At 51.6% G+C, this 23,159-nt stretch overlaps 1 protein-coding gene across 3 annotated transcripts in view; it reads right to left on the bottom strand.

Moving 5' to 3' along the window:
* LOC138526244 (arylsulfatase D-like) overlaps positions 1-23,159 on the bottom strand; it is a 796,293-nt gene that overhangs the window by 145,741 nt on the left and 627,393 nt on the right. For all 3 annotated transcript variants that reach the window (XM_069636735.1, XM_069636736.1, XM_069636737.1), the window contains one exon: positions 3,798-3,932. In XM_069636735.1, the coding sequence (XP_069492836.1) occupies positions 3,798-3,932 (135 nt within the window). The remainder of the gene's footprint in view (positions 1-3,797; positions 3,933-23,159) is intronic.

Below are 23,159 nucleotides of genomic sequence, written 5' to 3'. Positions count from 1 at the left end.
AAGGAATCCCCAACGCTGCTGCCTGAATAGTAATAGGCATCGTCAGCGACACCGGGGTCGACGAGCAAGTAGCCGGCACCGAGCCTTTAGACTTCGCAGCTGATTTCGTTGTCGACTTCCCTGCTGAAGAGTCTCGACTCACGGAAGACCTAGGACGGTCCCCTGAGGAGGATTTTGATGCTGCTTGCCTCTCCGTCTTAGAGGATGAGGAGGAGGAGGCCTTTTTGTGCGATGAGGAAGACCCAGCATGCTTCTCCGTAGGCTTGTCCGCAGGGCGTTTTTCGACAGGCCGTACCTTCTTCGAGGGAGGTTCCGACTTGCTCCTGGAGGCCGTGGAGCCAACTTCTGATGCCGGATAGGCACCCGCTCCGTCGTTAAGCCAGTCGACCAACCTTCTTTTTCGGTCTTTAAGGGTTTTTTGGGAGAAACCCTGGCATATCTCACATGTATCCGCCGTGTGGTGCGGGTGGAGACAGTAGATACAATCCATGTGGGCATCACCTTCATAGACTTTTTTGAGTCCACATGTCGCACAAGGACGAAATAAAGCTTTTCCGGACATATTATTTCCAGAATATAACATCGCCGAAGCGAAATACAACCTAATTATGACTAGCAGTAACCACGAGGATCCCACTACTTTGAAAGACGGTTGAAATCTGAGGGAGCGCGGGGGCGGGTCCTGTATTTATATCATGGCGTCCTGACGGCGCCGGCACGCATGATACAAAACGAGGTGGATAGGACGCATAGCGTCGAAAAAGTTTTCCTACGGGAAAGGGTCTATATAATGTACCGGGGATTCCCAGCCTGACGACGGGGAATATTCCAAGCATGTGAATCCATGAAAGATCCAATGCTGGAGAAGGAGGGTGACAGAGGAACTGAGGTGCAGAGAATGGTGGCAGAGTGTGCAAAAAGAGGGAAGGTGCAGAGAAGAGGGGAGGACAAAGAAAAAGGAGCAAGATAGGGGAAAGAGGCTCAGAGGTGAAAAGAAGATCGGGGAGAGCAATAACCAAGAGATGGTGAAGAGGAGGAGAAAAAAGTAAAAGGAGGGGAGAAAAAAGAGGAAATGTGAGGAAACAGCACAGAACAAAAACTGCTAAGACTAGAGAAAGAATAAAGAAGCAGAGGGATGAAGGAGAGAGAAATCAGAGTGGGGCTAGGGAGGAAAGGAGCAAACACTTAGAGGGCAGAGAGGCATCTCAGAATTAGGTGACAAAGAAAAAAGAGGCGGTTAGAGTGTAGAGTGAGAGCAACAGATACAGAGAAGGAGGTTAAAAGGAAAAAGCATTGGCGAGGAGGAAAGCAGAACAGAGGGTTCCATGTCATTTTGCCACAGCAAATTATTTTGAAGTAATTTACTACGAAGAAATTATCTTGAATTTTGACTTCGATTTTAATTTTTTATTTGGGGGGTTCCCCTCATTATCTCCTTTCCCCTTCACTCCCACCCTAGCCCCAAACTCCTCCCCACCCCCTTTAACACTGTAACCCACAACTATCTACTTACATTGAAGTAAATTCAAAATAATTACTCAAAGTAAATTATTTCAAAGTAATTGTTGGTGTTAAAACCATGTGATACTCAACAGAGAAAAATGAAAAAAAAACACTTCCATCAAAGACAAGGCAAGACAGTGTTTAGAAGTGAGGTAAAGGAACAAACATTGTGGCAGAGGAGCAAGCAGTCCAGAAGTAAGGAGTAAAAAGGAAAGACAGATATGAGGGAGAGCAAGAGAGTAACAGACAAAGAAAAGAGAAGAAAAGGGGTGAAAGGGAGAGTAAAGAGATAGAGGGGGATTTTCCGCTCTCCCCTCTCACCATACTCCTACATTGGCGGAAATGGGTCTGGGGGCAGTAGAAGACCTGGAGGAGAATCCTGCAAAGCATGGCCCAGACCACCAAAAGCAGTGAACCTATGGTTCCGACAGCCTACAACCTTATAAAGAGTCTTATACCAAGCCCTATTAAGATGACTTAAGGCACTTGAGGTGGAGTTGCTAAGTATATCAGAAATCCAGGTGGACCAACATGACAAGTCCAGTAACCAAGTACGATTCTATAAGGTGCCAATGAAGAAGCGTGGGGCACTTAAAATCGCAGAGACTGTGAGTGACAGTTTTGCTACCAAGAAAGTGGATTGTGATTCAAGGGAGAGAGAAAAGGACTGAGGGGCATGCCACTAAAGAGAAGTCCCTGTATTTGTACATGTACCTAAACTCCCCACTGGGTTAGGCAAACCCAAATGATTCTCTTGAATGTTCTCTTGAATGTTCACTTGTTGTTAATAAAGCAAATGAACTGAGACCTTTGCTTTGAGTTGTCTGTAGATCTCTTCAAAAATAGCCACCTCAAAACCTGACCTTTGCTTTTAGTTGTCTGTAGATCTTTCCAAAAATAGCCACTACAAAATCAGCAATGTTTTTATTAAATACTGTTTGGAAATCAACTTTAAGGACTTGTGCGTTTGATGAAAGCTTGATCCTCCATCTTTTGTCACAACTTGGTTCTCTTGAATAGGCAATGGCTTTAAAGACCTTTGCAGGTTAGGGTTGAAAATGAGAAACATGGTTCCAAATGGTTGTTATTACAACGAACTCTCAACAAAACATTATTAAGGAGAGATATATTTGCTAGATTACCAAATGATAGACATGACAGTCATATGACAAATACCAATTACTCACAGAAGTTAAAAGTGAAGACAAAAAAAGGCAGGAAAATATGTCAAGATGAGTATGGATTGATATGATAGGGAACTCCTGTGCCATAGACAATTTACAGAATGTATTTTGATTATTATTTTTTAGAAATTGGTCCCTGAAGATTGTCATTAGGACCGAAATGCATTGGACACCCTAGAAAAGCCTTCGTCTCTGTAAAATAAAGACTTCTTCTTTTTATATATATCCATACTTTTGTGAAAGATTCATTTTGCAAGTCTGAAGAAATTGAATAAATGAAATCTATAAATGCAAACTTTACGTGATATATTCACACAGGTCCTTCCAGGCGTTTGGGTCATACAACCCAGACAAAATCCCTAGATATACCTTGCACTCCACTGCTTTCTGGCTACAGGACCTAATAACCACTTAGAACAGTTGGGCTATCCCACGTACACAAAGAACAGATAACTAATATCTAGTCAGCGGTGCCCACTCAATCTCTTACTTCATTTGATAACAAAATTACTGGCATTTATTTACTGCACTGTCGAATTCTGATTTTAACCTTCAGGTGGTGATTTTCCTCCATCATGCTGGAGTTAAATCCTCCACTTCAAAGCCAAACATCAGCAGAATTACCAATGCAGAATAACCTGCGGTAATTCCTCCAAAATCCCATTGTATTTCTATGAACTGCAAAAATGGGTATATACGCCACTACCCTTCCACCTCCAGTAATCCCATGGTAAATCCATGGGACTAAGCGGCAGTACCAGTAAGCGAATAATAGAATTACCATAATGAGGCCTGTGAACTATTTCATATAAAACATATTAAAAACAAAGACATTTTAATTTGAATTGATTGTTAACTTTAACTTTAAGTGGTTAATAAAGGAGAAGGGTTCCAAGAGTTTCAGGTGTCAAACTTGTAATTTGGCTGAACTGTAAAATATGAAGTATTTGGAAACCCCACAAGGTTTAACATTACCCCATACTATTATTGAAGCCCATAATGCAAGCATGAGAAAATATTATGCCCCATATTGATTTTACCCCCTACTTTTTCTTTTTTGGGTAGAGTGCTTCATCAAAATTTCTCCTGAATACAACTCGGAGTCCTCACCTTTGTATATCCCATTCCATCCACCAAGTTGAACGTTTCCTTTTTTAATCTCCAAATGTCCTCCATGATCCGAGGCAAAATATGCCAGTGTATTGTTTTTCAATCCTTCCTTGTCGAGAGTATCAAGGACTTGACCTGTTAAAAAAATCGAACCTCTGAATTGTGCATTAAATTATGCATGATAAGCCTAGGGCAGCATCGATTGTATGCAATATTATTCTTTGGCACAGTTTGTAAACCTTCATGAACACGGCTCCTTCTACCATATATATAAAAAGCATTGACACAGCCAACAATTCTTGCATGCCAAAGGCACTCACATCATGGCATGGGGGAAAACTGCCAACAAAGGGACTCACGCGGGGCACTGGGGCACATAGAGAGACCACACGTGACACAATATCACAGAGTGGGGGAGGGGCATACATACAAGGCAAAGGGGGATGCGCACTCTTATAGCACAGTGAGAAGAACACTCACATTGCATGGCATACCCCCCCCCTAGTATGGAGCCATTTAATTCAGAGATGGATTTAGTGATTATATTGCTTCAATATTTTCCTTTTCCTGTCATCTATGTGTGCGCTTGGGAACTCCAACCGATACCTCTCTTATCAAAATCAAACAGTTATTGTGCAGTTTAGAAGCATTGATTCTTAATCCACAACTCTCAGGGTCCGCTCATATTCAAGGACATATTCGGAATGGTATTTTTGCACTTGATCTTAGTGTGGAAGATCTTCAGACTCTTAGCTGGTCGGATCTTTTTGACATACATTTTCAGGGTAACGTTAATGTATGAAAAAATGAGTTAATCCTAAAACATTGAATCGTGAGTGGATACATGCTTCCTGTGACCCTGTGCTACCGATTTTAGAGCCATTCTCAGAGAGCGTAATAGGAAGCTCCATTTGTCTGCAAAATAGGCTTACCTCTCTTAAAACCAATCTAATTTCTGCTTATGTTAAATTAGTCTACACTCAAGTAAATATAAAATACAAAAAAGCGACAAACATGTATCATTACTGATATATTAAGAATTAATTGTAACTTTGAGTCTTATCATTCGATATGTTGAATGTGTTGTATTTTTTATGGATTTTTGTTAATCCGAAATAAAGAATTTACCTACCTACCTACTATACCCTCAAATGTACTGGCAAAACATGTTTGCTGAGAAATTTGGAAAACAATTGTTTATCTGTAAATCTCGCATTGACAAGATTCCTTTTAAGAGGGATGCAAGAATCTATAACTTAAATTAACTCAAGTTAAGTAAGTGAAACAATTGCAAACTTCTTTCACTGGAAGTGGGTAACATACATTCAGCGTTTATAAGAACGTTCCTCACTCCCGACGCTAGTGTTGTTAACCTGGAATTGAATCATCGTATTTACCCTAATGAATGTGTGTCCTTTGACCCCCACCTCATCTCTGGACAGCATGGCTGGAGATGAAGGTGAAACATCTGGGCGAAAGTGCAGACCCTTGGAGCACACTACTAGAGATGTTGTTGTTGTGAAATTCAAAACTCTGAGCTGAACAGACAGAACGACGATGGGGATAAATTGGCTCTATTTTTGCACTGCTTTGGTGATGCCAAAGCACAACAGTCGATCAAGCAGAGTACTATGGTCAATCGTATCGAAGGAAACCAGCAAATCTGTAGATCTTGCAAAATGGTGGCACTGGACGTGTCCCTGTTTGCTAATAGCCTAATGTGTTCAGTCACTCCTGATGCTAATGCTGTTCACCTGGAATTGAATCCTCTTATTTACCCTTACAAATGTGTGTCATTTGACCCCACCTCACCTCTGGACAGCATGGCTTTACCTCCAACTCTAATCCTTCTGGCACCACTATGGAGCCAGAAGTACTACCGGTGCCGGCACCCATAATATCCCAGTAACACTGGGATATTGGGCGCCTGTAACGTTAAGGCAAACTTGTAACGAGGTACAATGTCTGGGTTAGCAAAGAATATAATTTTACCTGCTTCAAGAACTCAAGTGCAGAGTTGGATGACTCTTTATTGACTCAAATGTAACTCGTCAAGACAAAAGCCATGCTTTGTGGTCCACTGTCGCCCAGTCGGAACCCAGCTGTATCGCCAATGGGCTTGGGTTCTTCACAAGTTCCCATAGCCACAGTCAGAAAGCTAGGCACCCAAAATGACATTGATTTACTGATGGCAACTCAAATTAGCAAAGTTACTCAATGTGTTTTTTTCTCCAGATTAAACTAAAAATATTGAGCTTTTTCCCTTTCCTGCAGCACATAAATGCTATCAATGCTTATATCAGGTCTACACTAGATTATGGCAACTCATTCTATCGTGGCTTTCCCTATCACACTATCAGCAAACTGCAAAGAGTACGCAATGCGGTGCCCGGTTGTTGCTCAAATGGACTCAAAGGAGTCAGAGCCTTTTATGCTATGGGGCCCTCTTTTATCTCAAGCAGATATAAGAAATACCCTCCTGGTCGCTCACTGTGCTCAGAGAGTGAGTGTCTTATTCCTTTGTAACCCTGTTTACAGGTATGAATGCATTCGAGGGAGTTTCTCTTCAGTCCAGGTTGCAAGATGATGCAACAATTTTCCCTCAAATATTCTTATCAGAAGGAGGCCACCAGGGGGCGCACAGGCAATGGCTGCCTGATCGCATCGCTCCCGCCGGATCCGGTCTGCCAGAGGGAATTGAGCCCCCCCCTGAGACCCCCCCGGGGCCCCACCCGCATTTTCTGGCCGATTGACCCCCCCGGGCACCCCCGCAGCGAAAGAACGGAGTCTGCGGACCCCGGGAAGCCCGAGATCGAGACCCGCGGGAGCCGCGGGAAAGCAAGATACGCGGCCCGCCCCGCCGCAGAACCAGCAAGGCAGTGCAGCTTTCCGGCGTTTCCCCCAGACGACACGCAGCAGAGGCGGGCGGAGCGCAAGCCAGAGACCAGCGCCGGAGGCGGGGAGCGGAGACGGGACGACGTGGTCCCAGAGCAAACCCCCGTCGGGGTTCGCCGGAGCCCCTCCTGCGCCTTCGGGCCCGGCCACTGCAGAGGACGGGCCCCTCCTCCCCCGCCGAAGCTGAAGATCCACGGGCGGCGGGAGCGGGCCCCCATGGGGAGGCAGTGGATTCGTGCCGGGGATCGGAGGTGAGGGGGCGCGCTCGAGCGCCGGCCCCCCCTCCCGCCACCAGCAGCTACCCGGGTGAGTGGCCCCCGCCGAGGGACGGTGGGGCGAGTGCCCGCCTGGAAGGATCCCCCCCCACTGTGGGGATCAATCCTAAGTGCAAGGGGGACAGGGGGACAGGAGCAGCAACCACCCCCGCCAAGGGTCCCAGAGGGGAAGGAAGGGGGGGAAAAAAAAAAAGAGAAAGGACGGGCCCCGGCCGGCCACAGTGACCCCGAGATAGGGTGTGAGGCCCCCGCCGGACGACGGTGGGGCGTGTGCCCGCCCTCAGTGAGGTGAAGCTTGCTCCCCTTCCCACGGAAGCGCCTGTGGCCCGTGCCGGGGAGGCCTCCCCTCCCCCCCCGAGGGGGGCGCAAAAGGCGGACCCCCCGCCCTCGGGACATACACCGGATGAGCTGGAGAGAGACTTTGCAGGGGTTCCGCTTTCAAGAAGCCAAGAGGGGCAACAACACTTCGGGCCCCAAAAGAACCATGGCCCAGTCGGAGGATGCGGCTCCCCCCCCCGTCAGCTATGGAGAGGGGCTTCGCCTCGATCCTACAAGAAATCAGGGACATGCGCTCTGACATAGCCCAAAAACTCGAGAAAATGGACCAGAGGGTGGAAAAGGTCGAAGACAGATTACTCCAGGTTGAGACCAACCAATCCTCATCAGTTACCCAAGACATACAATTTAAGGTGAGGCTGGAGGCCCTGGAAAAGAGAGAAGAGGAGAGAGCCCGACAGATGGACGATTTTGAGAATAGGGAGAGAAGGAATAACCTCAGATTCTTCGGGGTGCCGGAGTTGGAAGGAGAGACAGAGAGGGACGTCATCAGAGCAGTGCGGGACATCATCACCCTCCTATTCGCCGAGGAGATGACCACAGAACCTATATTCGACAGGATGCATAGGGCGGGGGGCAGACCGGGGGGCCCCCGGTCGATACTGGTCAGGTTCCACTACTACTCGGAGAAAATTAAGGTGCTGGAGGAAGCCAGGAAGGCCAGAAATATCACCTACAACAATGCTCAGGTCTCAATATTCCAAGACCTTTCCGCCTACACGCTAGCCAAGCGGAGAATGTGTCGCCCGCTCACGCAGTTACTCAAGGAGAAGGGAGTGCGATACAGATGGGGCTACCCCTTCTCCCTGACTTTCGAATACATGGGCCAAAGAACTACCCTGGTTACTGAAGAGGACATCCGGGGTGCCCTGCTGGAATATGCAACGGACACGAATGACCGGAGGGGCCCGTCGGGGCCGGAGAGGGCAGAACCTAGTGGACCCGGCCCGTCGGGGGAAAGGAGGAGGCGAACCGGCGCACGAAAGTTCAGGAAAATGAATACGCCATCACCAGCTAAAGACGGGGAGAGGAGAGACCCGGATGACTAGGAAAGGGATCGCTGCACACAGGTTGGGACAGCTCAGTCAGGAGCAAGTGGGTGTACCGATTCCTACGCCCCGACGAACAGCAAGTATACGGGATGTATTGAAGGGGCGGGGCCCTGGGGGGCCCGGGGGGCTCAGGAGGAACAGCTTCCAAAACGATCGGCCCGGCCAGGGGAGCGGGCTGGTGGTTCGGCCAAAAGCCAGATATGGCGGGACAACTTGGCTGGACGCCGGGGAGGGGGGAGGGGGTCAACGCAGGAGTTTGGGGGTTTCAGTTTGGGGGGGGTCCGGGGGGCAGTTGGGGAATAGTTACAGGCCCTCCGGAAGGGGTGGGGAGGGGGGGGTGCATAGGATCCAACCATGGGAGTATCCAAACAAAGGTGGTGTAGGTGAGCCGACACGGAGAACGGAACCGCTAGATGACGGCTGAGGGTCTGCCAGCCCTGGGGGTGGGCACTCTCAATGTACGGGGCCTGAACACCCCCACGAAGAGGTCCCTGGTCACTAGAGAATTCAGAAGGGCCGGCCTTGATATCCTCTTCCTGCAAGAGACTCACTGGGCAAGAGGAAAGGAACCCACGATGAGGGGGGGAGGTATAGGAGAGGTGTTCTGCGCGTCCCACAGGTCCAAGAAGAGGGGGGTGGCCATCCTTCTGGGGAGAAACGTGGGCTTTGTAAAAGAGGAAATAGTGAAAGACCCGGAAGGCCGATACCTGCTGGTGCGAGGATCCCTACAGGGCTCACCGCTCACCCTGGCGGGGATTTACGGTCCCAATGAGGGCCAGGCCCAGTTTTGGGAGCGAGTGGCGGAGAAACTCAAGCTCTTTGTCCGGGGGGGGTTGGTAGTGGGAGGTGACTTCAACATGGTAATCGACCCCGACTTAGACAGAAGGCGTGTTGGCCCTCAGCTCCCCAGGCCCACGGACGTCCACATGGCCCGGTCCTTCCGGAAGGTTAACGCAGAGTTGGGCTTGGTGGACACACTCCCCTCCCCCGGAACGGGTACTCCTTCCTACACATATTATTCGTCCACCCACTCGTCCTTTTCTAGAATTGACTACATCCTGGTGGACGAGTCCCTGCACTCGTATGTCTCAGGCCACAAAGTTGACCCCGTCCCCTGGTCGGACCACGACCTGGTTCGAACCACCATAGCAAGGGGCTGGCTAAACGACCGCAGAGGGAGATGGAGATGTAATGATTCCCTGCTGAAAGATGAGGTCCGTGCCCAAGAGGTGCTAGAGGCTATTACGGAATTCTTTGAATTTAATGACAATGGCGAGGTGGGCCCACACACCCTAAGGGACGCCTTCAAGGCCACAATAAGGGGCTTTCTCATCAAAATGAGCGCTCAGGCCAAAAGAGTGAGGGAAGCCCAGGAGAAAGCCCTGAGGGGGAAAATTGCCCAACTGCAACCGGTGGGGCCCCGAACGGCCCCCTTGGACCACGGTCGGCTCGAATCACTAGCCGACTATCGGCTCCAGCTGCGAGACCTCCTCTTACACAAAACGGAGCGAAGCCTCCAACTGGTCAAGCAGAAGTATTACGAAAAGGGGGACAAAGCGGATAGAATCCTAGCCTGGAAACTGAGGGAGGTCCAGAGGGAAAGAATGGTAAAGGCAGTGAGGAGTGAGGAGGGGACCATGGGCCATGACACTCCCCACATAGGAGAGGCCTTCCGGAGATATTTTGAAAAACTCTATACCTCGGAATGTGACGGGCGGGACGAGGAGATAGAGGGGTTTCTCAACTCGGTTCGGATACCGGCCCTGTCCGGGGAGATGGCCGAGGGACTGGAGGGGCTGGTGACAGAGGAGGAGGTGGGCAATGCTATTAGCGGGATGAAGGCGGGGACCTCCCCCGGGGAAGATGGCTTCACAGTGTCCTTCTATAAACGGTACCGCTCTACTCTGGCCCCACACTTAGCAAAGGTTTTCAATGCAGTATTAGAGGGGGGGACCCTCCCGGACTCCATGATGGAGGCCATAATTGTCGTCCTTCCCAAGGAAGGTAAGGACCCCACTGATTGTTCCTCATATCGCCCTATATCTCTACTAAACACTGATGTCAAGGTCCTTGCCAAAATCATTGGGAAACGGATGGAGAAGATCCTGCCGACACTGATCCATGGAGACCAGGTGGGGTTTGTAAGGGGTAGGCAGGGCTCAGACAACATCCGTAAAACCATAAACTTGATCCACCACGCCCAGAACTCCGATCTTGACGCGAGCCTCCTCTCTCTGGACTCGGAGAAAGCGTTCGACCGGGTCGAATGGCGATATATGGAGCTACTCCTGCAGAGAATGGGATTCGGTGCACACATCAGGGGTTGGGTGATGGCTCTTTACAGAGCTCCGAAGGCCAGGGTACAAGTGAACGGCAGGCTGTCGAGCCCCTTCTTCCTCTCACGGGGCACGAGACAGGGGTGTCCACTGTCCCCCCTGTTGTATATCCTAACGATGGAACCCTTGGCCATAGCGGTGAGGTCGCTCCCGGAGATCAGGGGGATAATGAGAGGGGAGGTGGAATTTAAGCTTTCCCTGTTCGCCGATGACATCCTGGCGTACCTGGTGGACCCCGGGGCCTCCCTCCCCCCCCTCCTGTCCCTGGTGAATACATTTGGGCACTTCTCGGGGCTGAAGATTAACGCTTCCAAATCGGTCCTTCTCCCCATGCGGGTAAACGACCCAGCTCTGGACCCCGTGGGAACCTTTCACGGCATCACAGTGGGCAGGGTTTCTATTCGCTACCTGGGAGTCCTCCTCACCAGAGACCTATCCCAACTATCCCCCGCTAACTATGACCCGGCCCTGGCTAGCATTACCAGGGACCTCAGGAGGTAGAGCTCCATGATCTTGTCCTGGTACGGCCGCATGACGGCAGTAAAGATGAACGTGCTGCCGCGCCTGTTGTATCTCTTTACCTCTCTCCCATCCAACATTCCCGACCACCTCATGAGGACACTACAGAATGCGGTCCGAGAGTTTATCTGGCAGGGTAGGACCCCGAGGACTGCGAGGGCGGTCTTGACCCTGCCGAGGGAGGAGGGAGGGTTCGGCTTGCCTGACTTCCAGCTCTATTTCCGAGCCGCCCAGTTGCGAGTCCTCCTGGAGCACATGAGGGAGGGGATGGGCACCTACTGGTCTTACCTGGAGGACATGGACGCTCACCCCCTCAAGGTACGCGATCTTCTCTGGGCTCCACACAAGTTTATCCCGAACAGATTGAAATCCCATCCCACCTTGGGTGTCCTTTGGGCAGTCTGGAGGGAAGGCCCCCAGACGGCGCACCTAACGACGTGGCCATCCCCAATGTCCTCTCTCTGGGGACACCCGTTCAGATTAGGTAACAGGGGTTTTTCCAAGGCACAGGCATGGTCTGACGCGGGTCTGGAGTGGGTGGGACAGCTGTTCCGGGAGGGGGAATTCCTGCCCTATGAGGACCTAAGGGACGCCATTGGGCGGGGGTCTCTTTCCGTGTTTGAGTATCTACGCTTGAAGGGAATCCTCGGCGACCAATCATGGGGAGAGAACTTGAGGAGGCAGTTGACCCCCATTGAGAAGTTCCTTGATATGGCGACCTCTAGAAAGGGAGCCGTCTCCGGAATGTATAGAATCCTCAATACTGTGAAATTGGTAGAACGGAGGGGCTTTCGCTCATATTGGAACGATCTCGCAGGGGAGGTGATTTCGGAAGACGCTTGGGCAAGGATCTTCAAAATTGCTTTTCACGGTAATTTGTACACGGCAGATATGGAACATAACTTTAAGATTCTGCAGGGATGGCACAGGGACCCTGTGAAACTATCTAAAATGTTTACGGCGGTGTCCCCCGACTGCCCGAGGGGCTGCGGCCAGAGGGGCTCACGAGGCCACATGTGGTGGCACTGTCCGAAAGTGCAGGCATACTGGGCAGAGGTGAGGGGCTGGATGGCTGAGGTCACGGAGGAACTGCTTCCCCAGGCCCCCCTGACAGTGTTGTTGGGCCTCCCGCCAGAGACCTCGGACCTCTACAGGTACCCCAGAATGTGGGAAACGATGCTACGGGCGGGGAGAGTGGCATTGGCACAGAAATGGAAGAGCCCGGAGACCCCATCCAAGGCTGACTGGCTAAAGAAATTGAAAAACTTGTTTCTAATGGACAAACTAACGGCCATGGTGAACAACGATTCTGGGTCATTCCTTGAAAATTGGCAGGGGGTAAGGGAGGCCTGGGGATGGGATGTGCACTGAGGCCAGGGGGGGGGCCGAGCGGGGCCCGGGGGGACTAAGCCGAAAGACTGGACCATAAAGTACCAGGGACCCCATGGGCGGAATGGGCGCCCACGGCCCGGGGACATTCGGTCGGCCGTCGGCCGTCAGAGAACACCGACGCTCACACTCACCACCAAAGTAATGGACGCAAAAGAAAAGTCCAAATCTCCCTATGTCATGGATCAAGTTGGTAAAACGAGGGGTGGGGGGAGGGGGGGTTCGAAGAGGGGGGCGGTTGGGTGGGTGGGGGGGGAGTTTGCTGGGCAAGTGCACCGTGAACAACTGATGATTACAAATATTGCCTGCTTGTTATACTCTTTAAAATGCCAATAAAACCAAAGTTTAAATAAAAAAAAAATATTCTTATCATAGAAGATCACCTTGCCTTTAGGTATCAAGTTAGGACTTTCCTGTTTGATATATAACGCAGACAAGACCACCCGTTATACCTTTTAATCTGTGATGCAGTTGATTTGTTTATCTTAGTTGTGCCCCTTGCAGGGAAATTGTCTGTGCTTTACAAATATATGTATTGAAACTTAACATACACTGGGCCTCATTACGAGGCAAGCGCTCCCGTAATGAAGGGTGCCGGTACGGGACCGGCACCCTTCATTACGGGATGCCCTATTACGAGGTTCCCTTTGCGGGACCCGGTAAGGACGCCTGGTAAAACCAGGCGTCCTTAGCGGGTCCCGCAAGGGGACCAGGGAGCTAATAACGGGTCATTATAAATGGTCCCGTTATTAGCTCCCTCCCCATTCCCATTTGAGCCCTCTAGGGGCTCAAATGGGAATGGGGATGGGTTCCTTCAAGGAGGAATTACCGGGTCCGGCTGACCCATACACAAAAGATTATATTTATGATAAGGCACATTTTCCTTTGTTCACAAGGATACAAAAACCTGAACCCTATAATCTACTTAAGGCTTTGCCAGCCTCTTCCGGTGTTGAAGGACCTGCTTTTTCCACTATGAGAAATCAACAATGTCATTTTTGTGACAAACTTGGCAGAAGGGGACTTTGTGAAAGAAACCATAGTGTTGTCATTATCAGGCATTTTACAAATGAGGAGGACAATGCCAATGGTGTATCCTGCCACCACTGAAGCAAGTTCTCTTGGCAATTTTTCTTTATATAGCAACATGGCAGAGACTTTTTTGGAGAGCCAATAAGCTCATAGATAGGGAAGGAAGAACGTCAATGTGATTCTGACAATGCCACAAGTGCTGGAAGGTCATGAAAAGGGCCTGCCTGGACTCAAGCAAGTGCGTCAAAGTTATGATAAGGCCTTTCTGTTTCTTCCAGCATATATTTGAATGTTAGGAATTCAAAAGATAGGAGTTCATCATTGCTCCAGACATCCTATGGGGTTAGAAAACCACAGGCTATCCATCACGGCCATTTGAGAGATTTAGGGTTGTTTTGAAGTGCCAGGTTTTTCCTTAAGGATGCCTCACCAGGAAACAGGTCATTATCATTTTCTGAGTAGTTTGTGTTCGTGCCTAACCACAGATTGAGAGTTCCTTTCACATTAACCAAGGAAGGGATTGGGAAGCAAAGTTGTTTCTGATTAATCTGCAGTCTTGCGGTAAGCTGTTACACAGTTTTGGGACTGATTTCTGATAGTAGGCTGCCATCATATGGTGATTATTTGCATTTGTTTCAATGAGATCTCCTGTAGTTGCCAGCATTAGATTCCTTTTAGGGGTTGTGACATTCTTGGTTAAAAGAATGACTAACAAAAGTGTTGAAGAGAGAGTCCCTGGAATGGCACTCGCGTCCCCTATTCACATGACTGACCGAAGAATGTGAAACGACAGATGCCAGTCGCTGTTTGGCCGATCCCCAGGTGGACCAGTGCATTGCACATATGTGAGCAGATATTCTCTCAGACAACCATTCAAACCTTATCCAGCTGATATCTTTGCGGATACAGGTGCCCCATCACTGGACCAGGTTGACTTATGATAAATATTCAGTCATGCAGATGTCATTAGTGACACCACGATATAGTAACGTTAGTCACAAAGTAAACTCGCATCCCTGCACGAAGTTACGCAGACACACACGTGCATGCACAAAGAACATGCATACACAGTTCTGTAGATAAAGAACAGATACATGTACATACTGTCAGAAGCCTTTTTCTTTTCACTAGCCAAACAAAGAAAGCTCGCAACCGCTTTATTGCGACTAACCATATATATGGAAATCATAGAATGACTGTAGTGAATGCACATGAAGCCACAGGCCTCAGAATGAGGGAAGAAGAGATGCAGACTCTGCAGCACGAGGCACAGAGCCAGTGCTCACAGCGAAGGACAAGGGCAGGAGGAAATATTCCTGGCTCCCGGGGCAGGTAGCACTTGCAAAATAACAGAACACACCCTTACTAATTGCAGACCGAACAGCTCAGTTTTGCAGTCCACAACCACGTGACTCAGCCAAGCCGGACAAGCGAAGCGGACTAAATTGTTACATGTGTTGCCCAACGAACATTGCAACCTGCAGATACTGTCCCAGGCTAGGTGGCTATACCAGTGGTAACATTGAGGACACACAGTCTTTCTCATCACCTTGAAAAGGTACATTGAGCGCTGTGAACAGAACAGGGTCTCAGGCCTGGGGAGACCCACTCTAGCGAATCAGGACGCTGAACTCTGTATGCTGACCGCCTGCAGCCATCCGGTATGGCACTTAGGGATGGGATGAGGAAGCTCCTACGGGATCTTTGGGTTTCCTCACACAACATAAGTGAGACTTTCTACACTCAAACAAAGGATTAGGATGGGTCAAACAAGAGAATGTATCACCAGCTCGAAATGGACCAATGTTCTGAGACTAAACATGCAAGTCTCCTAGAAAGCTAGTTTCACCGGCCAAACAAATTCACTTACAGACTCCGTCAATTGTAATGTCCCTGTGCACTTCTTAGGGCCTGGTGTGTCCAGTCCTTAGAGACCCTGTGTCAGAATATCCGGGATGCACGGCCATGCGGATACCCTTAAAATTAGGCCTACTCAGCTGAGGGAGCGGTGATGCAATTGGAAAGGCCTGTCTCCAACTCCAAACTGTAGGAAATGAGAAATAAACTTTGGGATGGGAGTACAGCTCAGGGGCAACATGTTTGTAGTGGAAGAAAGAACATGCAGAGCATTAGGGCTTCGAAATCCAGCCCCGTGCTTAGAGTGATATAAAAGCTCAATGTAATTTAATGTATAATTTAATTTATACACAGCAGAGCAAGGAGCCAGGGGAAAGGATTACATAAAACACGCATGTATAGCTGTAGTGCACTCGGGAGTTGCCAGAGAACCCAAAGAAGATGGGCTGCAAAAACCTCCCCAAACATTGGTCCTAATAGGTTTCAGGGTGGATGACAGCAGATATCCAAAAGCACAGAACAGGCCCAATGACATGATAATGCAACGTCCTAGAACATGAAAGAACTCAGATGCTAAGGTTGTCCAAGTTCTTTATGGATCACGCCATACACAAGTTACCAAAATCAAAGGTGTCAAAATCCATTAGTTACTCAGCACCCTGAGAGCCAGCAGGGTAGATACAGAGATCAAGAGGGATCAATAGACGAGCGGCAGAAGTTCCCACTGCACCACAACAAGTAGAAACCCCCACACAAGAATAGAATATCTGTATACCAAATCAACAAGACAGCGTAGGAGCAAACAGTCAGCAGGTCAGGAGCAAACAGCTAAGGTCAGTAGAATAACAAGGGACAGAAGAGTAAAGCTATCCTAGGGTGGTCCAAAGTAGAGACACCAGAAAAATCAGCCAACCAGATGTAATTCAGAGTGGCACACTAATGAAATGTTTACTGAGGATTGTTTGAGCACTCCTACCTCTGGATTAAAGAAGTCAGCAGAACGAGTACGTGCAGCAGAGTGGTGTAAGTGGGTAGACCAGGCACCCAGAGCGCATGTGTGCACGTAAAGAACCTGAGTAATATAGGAAGTGTGGTCCATGACAGGTGCAGTCCTTTTCATGTTTGTTGGGCACTGAGCGGGTTTCGGTTCAGACGTGGAAGTCACGCCCATGGAAAGGATGTCCCAGGCCAGGCCACAAGCTCTGATGACCATACAAGCCAAGAAGTCCCTTTTTGGTAAGCCACCGTCTGAGGCAAAGCAGTTGGGTCATGCCAGTACCCCCTCTTTGGCTCCTGCGCCAGGAGGATGAACAGAATGGGCACAGTATTAATATGCTGCGGAAAGAGGGACATAAACGGACATTGCACGTTTTCAAGTGCAATTCTAAAAGCCCTTATCCCTTCCAATTTATTAAGAATTGGAAGATATCCCTGACAATACAGGAATCTAAAATGGAGAAAGCTTCATGCTCATCATGACACATGATTTTCAATAGGGGTGGTTTACGTAGCTGACAGGTATCTAGTATTTATTTATTTATTAATATACTCATAGCCGAATGGCTTTGTATATACAAACACAATACATATTATACACAGAAAAACATAAAACAATTCCATCAAGTAGCACACAGGAAATATAAGCATAAAACGGATAATTCATAAAAATCACAATGCAGCATAAGGAACAAGTTACTTACCTGTAACTGTTGTTCTCCAGCATGGGTCTGGCATGGATTCACATGCTCATGAATATTCCCCGTCGTCAGGCTGGGAATCCTCGGTAAAGAAAAAACCAGTATCAGTTTCGTTTCTGATCTGTCTTTCGTAGTAATAACCAATCACTGGTCTCTGCGTCATACTGACCACAGCCAATGACTGCCCTCTACCTAAGCCCCGCCTCTGGCAGCCATCTTCAGATTTGGAAGCACGTGAAGTGGCAGTATGACCAAGTGAAGAGCCGCAGAGGGGTAGGCGGGAGGGTTCGCATGTGAATCCATGCCAGACCCATGCTGGAGAACAACAGTTACAGGTAAGTAACTTGTTCCTTCTCCAGCATGGGGTCTGGCATGGATTCACATGCTCATGAATAAAGAATACATAGCAGTACACACATGCACAACCACGGGAGGTGGCAAAGGCTCAACATTAAGCATTACATCAAACTCAACATTAAGCATCTTACCTCCTCACCAGGCTCACCTCAGGCGAACAGGTTGCGCAGCACTGCTTGGCCGACCCTGGACTCCTCCCTGGAATCCCGGTCGACGCAGTAGAATTTCGTGAAGGTGTGCGTCGACCTCCACGTAGCAGCCCTGCATATGTCCAGCAGGGGCACACCAGAAAGGAACGCCGTGGTAGCTGCGATCGCTCTGGTGGAATGGGCTCTCAGACGGCCAGGCAGCGGTCGGTTTGCCAACCAATGACAGTACATGATACAGCCAGAGAGCCATCTGGAAATGGAAGCCTTTGAGAGTGCCTTCCCCTGATTGACAGGTCCAAAATTCACAAAGAGTTGTGACGTCTTCCGAAAACACTTCGTGCAGTCCACGTAGAACTTTAGCGCTCTAGCCACATCCAGCGAGTGCAAAGTCCTCTCAGCCGGCGACGAAGGCGACGGGAAGAACACAGGCAACACCAAGGGTTCGTTGAGGTGGAAGTCCGACGGCACCTTGGGCATGAAGGAGGGGTGCGTCCTGAGCACTACCCTCGTGTCGTGAAAAGTCAAGTACGGGGCCTTGCAGGAAAGGGCCTGGATCTCTCCCACTCGTCGTGCGGAGGTGATGGCCACAAGAAACACTGTTTTCCACGACAGAAACTTCAACGGGGCCGAGTGCAGAGGCTCGAACGGAGGTCCCATGAGCTTGGTCAGCACCACGTTGAGCTCCCACGCCAGGGCCGGAGCCTTCACCGGCGGGAACGATCTGAACAGTCCCTTCATGAACTCTTTCACCAGACGATGAGACCACAAGGACGTCCGCCCCGTGGTTCTGGTGTATCGGGAGATCGCAGCAAGATGAATCTTGATGGACGCGTGTGCCAGTCCAGCTTTGGCCAGCGTCAGCAGGTACTGCAGTACTTGGGGAGCCGTAATCCGTAGAGGGTTAATCTTCTGTGCGTGGCACCAGACAGAGAACCTCTTCCATTTGTGTCCGTAGCATTTCAGAGTCGAGGACGCCCTGGCCTTTGCAAGAACCTCTCTGCAGTCGGCCGGTATGTCGTATCCTCCAAACTCTAGCGCTGCAGGAGCCAGGCCTGCAAGTTCAGCGATTTCGGGTCGTGGTGGAGGATGGCGCCTCCTTCCCTGGAGAGTAGATCCGCGTCCACCGGCAGCTTGATTGACGGGGACGCTGACAAGTCCAGAAGGTCCGGGAACCATATCTGCCTCGGCCACGCAGGTGCGACGAGGATCATCCTGCACCGTGACCTCTTGAGCTGGTTGATGAGCCGGATCAGCAGTGGCAATGGAGGGAACGCGTAAAGGAACAGGCCCTCCCAGGGGAACGAGAAAGCATCGCCCATGCTCCTCGCCTGGGGAAACCTGCTGGCGAACCTCCGGCACTTGGAGTTCGTCGCCGTCGCGAACAGGTCGATCTGGGGTGTGCCCCACCGTCGGAAGAGGCGATCCACCAGATCCTGCCGTAGTTCCCACTCGTGGCACGAGCGCAGCTCCCTGCTGAGTGAGTCGGCGATGGTGTTTTTTATCCCTGCCAGATGAAACGGCACCAGAAATATCCTTTGGGCGACGGCCCAATGCCACAGGTCCTGCGCCTCCTTGGACAGTGCTGGGGACCTGGTTCCGCCCTGTTTCCTGATGTAAAACATGGTGGTGGTGTTGTCGGTGAAGATCCTCACCACCTTGCCCTTGAGGGACAGAAGGAAGGACCTGAGGGCCCAAAACACTGCACGGAGCTCCAGGACGTTGATATGTAGTGATTTCTCCGTCAGGAGCCAAAGGCCTCTTGCGTGCAGATTTTCGGTGTGCGCTCCCCACCCTTCCAGGGAGGCATCCGTGGTCACTGTCTCCTGGTGGGCTGGGGTCTGGAAGTCCATGCCCGCCGTCAGATGCGCGCGGGTGCCCCACCACCGGATCGCTCGTCGGAAACTCTCGTCGAGTGTGATCCTTTCCTCGAAGCTGCCCGTCGTTTGGATCCAGCGCGCGTCCAGGAACTCTTGCAACAGGCGCATCCGGAGCCTGCACAGGGGAATGAGGTAGATGCAGGAAGACATCATTCCGAGGAGGGACTTGATGGACCTCACCTTGGCCGCGTCGGCCACCAACATCCGTTGTACCTTGCCCAGGATGGCCCTGGTCCTCTCCTCCGACGGGGAGGCCAGAAGGGACACTGTGTCGAGCCTCGCTCCCAGAAACAGTGCGTCTTGCGCGGGTACCAGGTGGGATTTGGCGTAGTTCACGGAGAATCCCAGGTCCGTGAGAAGCTGGACGGTCCTTGCCGTGTGGTCCACAGCGAGCTCCCTCGTCTTGGCTCGGATGAGCCAGTCGTCCAGGTAGGGGTAGACGTGGATCCCCTCTCGGCGCAGCTGCGCCGCCACCGGTGCAAGGCACTTGGTGAAAACCCTGGGTGCCGACCGTAGTCCGAAGGGGAGGGCTTTGAACTGGTAGTGACGCCCTTGGACCACAAACCTGAGAAATTTTCGGTGCCCCCTTAGGATGGGAATATGGAAGTAGGCATCCTCCAAATCCAACGACGACAGGAAGTCTCCTTCCTCCAGCTGACCCAGGACGTGCTGGAGGGTGACCATCCGGAACTTCTGAGCCTTGATGAACTTGTTCAGACGTCGCATGGGGCGCCATCCTCCCGTCTTCTTCTTCACGAGGAAGTATCTCGAGTAGACTCCGGAGCCCCGAAGCCTCTTTGGGACGAGTTCGATGGCGCCCTTCCTGAGCATCGCCTTTACCTCCAGGAGAAGCTGCGGGACGTGAAGCTCTTTCCTGGCCACGGGGGGGACACGCGGGCACCTTCTTTGAAACTTGAGCGCGTGGCCCCGGGCTAAGGCGTCCAACACCCAACGGTCGGTGGAGATGGACTCCCACACGCTGACGAAGCTCGCCAGCCGGCCTCCCACCGGGGTGCTTCGGTGGGGGCCCGACCCCACGGCCGGTTCAATCCTGTTTCGATGAGGCTTTGCCACCTTGACCTCCTTGGCGACGACGGCGGGGTCCGCCCGACTTGCCTCGTCCCCTATAGGCCTCCTGAGATGACGAGCGGGCCGCTTGATGATAGGTGGAGAAACCGCCACCGGAACCTTTGGAGGCGCCCTTGCCTCCGCGGCTGTCGTTGTTGCAGAACCCCAAGGGCCCGGGCCGTCTCCGTGTCCGCTTTAATGGCCTGAAGGGAATCGTCCACTGTTTTCCCAAACAGGTTGTTCCCATCGAACGGCATGTCCAGGGCTCTGGTCTGTACGTCTTGACGGAAGTCCTTAGCCTTGAGCCATCCACGCCGCCTAAGGCACACGCCGTGGCCCAACTGGCGAAATCCCGTATCGGCGATGTCCGTCGCAATAGTGATGGCGTGGTCCGACGCCACCTCACCTTCCTGTAGGATCTCCAGGGCATCCGCCCTCTTGTCGTCCGGTAGGAAGTCCAGCAGAGGAGCCAGTTTGTACCATAGCTCCCTGTCGTAGCGGGCCACGATAGCCAAGGCGTTGGCCGCCTTAATCGTCGTCGCTGCAGACGAGATGACCCTGCGTCCCATAGAGTCCAATTTCTTTCCCTCGCCGTCCGGCGGGGAAGTCGATGTGGAGGCCGCACCCCCCCCGCTTTCTTCCTGGCCGCCGCGGGGGTAGGCTGCGCCCGGAGGCACAGGGGGGCCGCGTCCGGGACCCGGTACTTCTTTTCGTACCGGTCTCTTCTCGCTGGCGTCGTGGAAGGGTTCTTGAGGAGGGCGAGGCCCTCATCCCAAATGTCGTCCAGTAGAGGCACCGCGAGGACTGTCTTCCTCTTGGCCTCGCGCCGTTGATAAAGGAATCCTTCCTTTTTCTTCTCCTCAGGGCAGAGTTGGAAAAGATCGGATGCCCTGGCGATCATGGAGTGGAACGATCCAATCTCGTGGGGCGGAGAAGCCCTGGTGGGAGGTGAGGACGGAAGATCCTCGTCGTAGACCTCGTCGTCCGTACCCGTCGCGGCCGTGTCAGTCCCCGTATCATCCCCTCGAGTCGTGGACGGGGAGGAGGGCTGGACGGGGCGCGACGGCTCAAAAGGAGGTGGAGGGTGAATCCTTCTTTTCTTGGGAGGAGGAACGCCAGAAGGTCCCGGTTCTGGGTCCCCCGACGGGAGTGGTTCCTCCGCTGGCAACGGTAGTCTCGTCCTTATCTCCGTGCATAAGGACTGTATAGCCAACAAAATGGCCGCCGAGTTGTCTTGCGGTGCTGGCAGAGGGGACTCCGAAGGGCGATCAGGGGCCCCGTCGGCGCCCTCGGCCGTGACTTAAGACCTCGATCAGCTCTTCCTCCGAGGTCGAAGCCGAGTCTACGACGACACCCTGCCCCCCCTTTTTATTCTCCGCCGGAGATTTCACGGGGGTCCTATCGATGGGCATAAAAGAGGACTCCCTCCGAGGTGGCAGGGAGACTCTGAGCCCCGAGGTCGCCACCACTGGCGTAGACTCCACAGTCTGAGCCAGGGCCGCCGCGACAGTCTCGATACAGGCCTTGGCCGGATGGATTAAGGCCTTCACCACCTTAGGTGCGCTCACCGCCTTATCCTTGAGGGGGGGGGACACTGCCTCGCTCCCCCTCCGATGGGGCCTTCGAGCTCGACCGGGGCCTCTCCAGGAGCTTCGCCGGGTGCTCGGCCTTCCTCTTACCCGACCCAGAGCGTTGGCTCGTGGTTGATGGTACCGGGGAGGGTGCGCCCTGCCTGGCGCCCGTAGAGCCCGACCGTTCGGCGCTCCCGGTGCCAGCGGACTCGCGGTGCTTGGCCTTATGTTGGACCCCCGTCGCCGGGGCGTCCTCAAAGGTCTTAGAAGACCGCTCAGATTTCTTCCTCTTCTTCTCGCCGGACGGGCTCTTCCCTTCCAGCCAGTTGGCGAGACGTTGATGGCGGTCCTTCATGGTCCGCTCCGACATGTTGCCGCAAAACGCACAGTCCTTCTCCACGTGAGTCTTGTCCTCATGTAAGCAGTAAAGACAAAAGGAGTGTTCGTCCTCCTTAAAGACGTTCTGCAGTTGGCATCCAGGGCAGACCCTGAACAGCTTTCCGGGCGTCGAGCTTCCCTTTTCCTGGGCCATGTCCGGGCCCGAGAAAACTTCTGGAATCCTCCAAAAGCGTAGCTCGACGAAATCTTCACCCTTGAGGGGCGCAGACGAATCCGACACGGGTCCCCGTTGATCGGATGTAGAGTCGGTGGAGCTTGAGGCTCTTTTGACCGAAAAAAACGAAGTTTTGAGAAAAAACGTGAAAAATTAGCACTAACGCTCGAGAGCAATAGCACGAGGATCCCAACACATGAACGTGCGGTAAAAATCTGAAGATGGCTGCCAGAGGCGGGGCTTAGGCAGAGGGCAGTCATTGGCTGTGGTCAGTATGACGCAGAGACCAGTGATCGGTTATTACTACGAAAGACAGATCAGAAACAAAACTGATACTGGTTTTTTCTTTACCGAGGATTCCCAGCCTGACGACGGGGAATATTCATGAGCATGTGAATC

Source organism: Ambystoma mexicanum, chromosome 7p (genome assembly GCF_040938575.1).
Source record: "Ambystoma mexicanum isolate Mex_15411 chromosome 7p, UKY_AmexF1_1, whole genome shotgun sequence".
Taxonomy (NCBI): Eukaryota; Metazoa; Chordata; class Amphibia; order Caudata; family Ambystomatidae; genus Ambystoma; species Ambystoma mexicanum.
The sequence above is the reverse complement of the archived record's forward strand: the minus strand, read 5'-3'. Positions and strand labels throughout refer to the sequence as shown.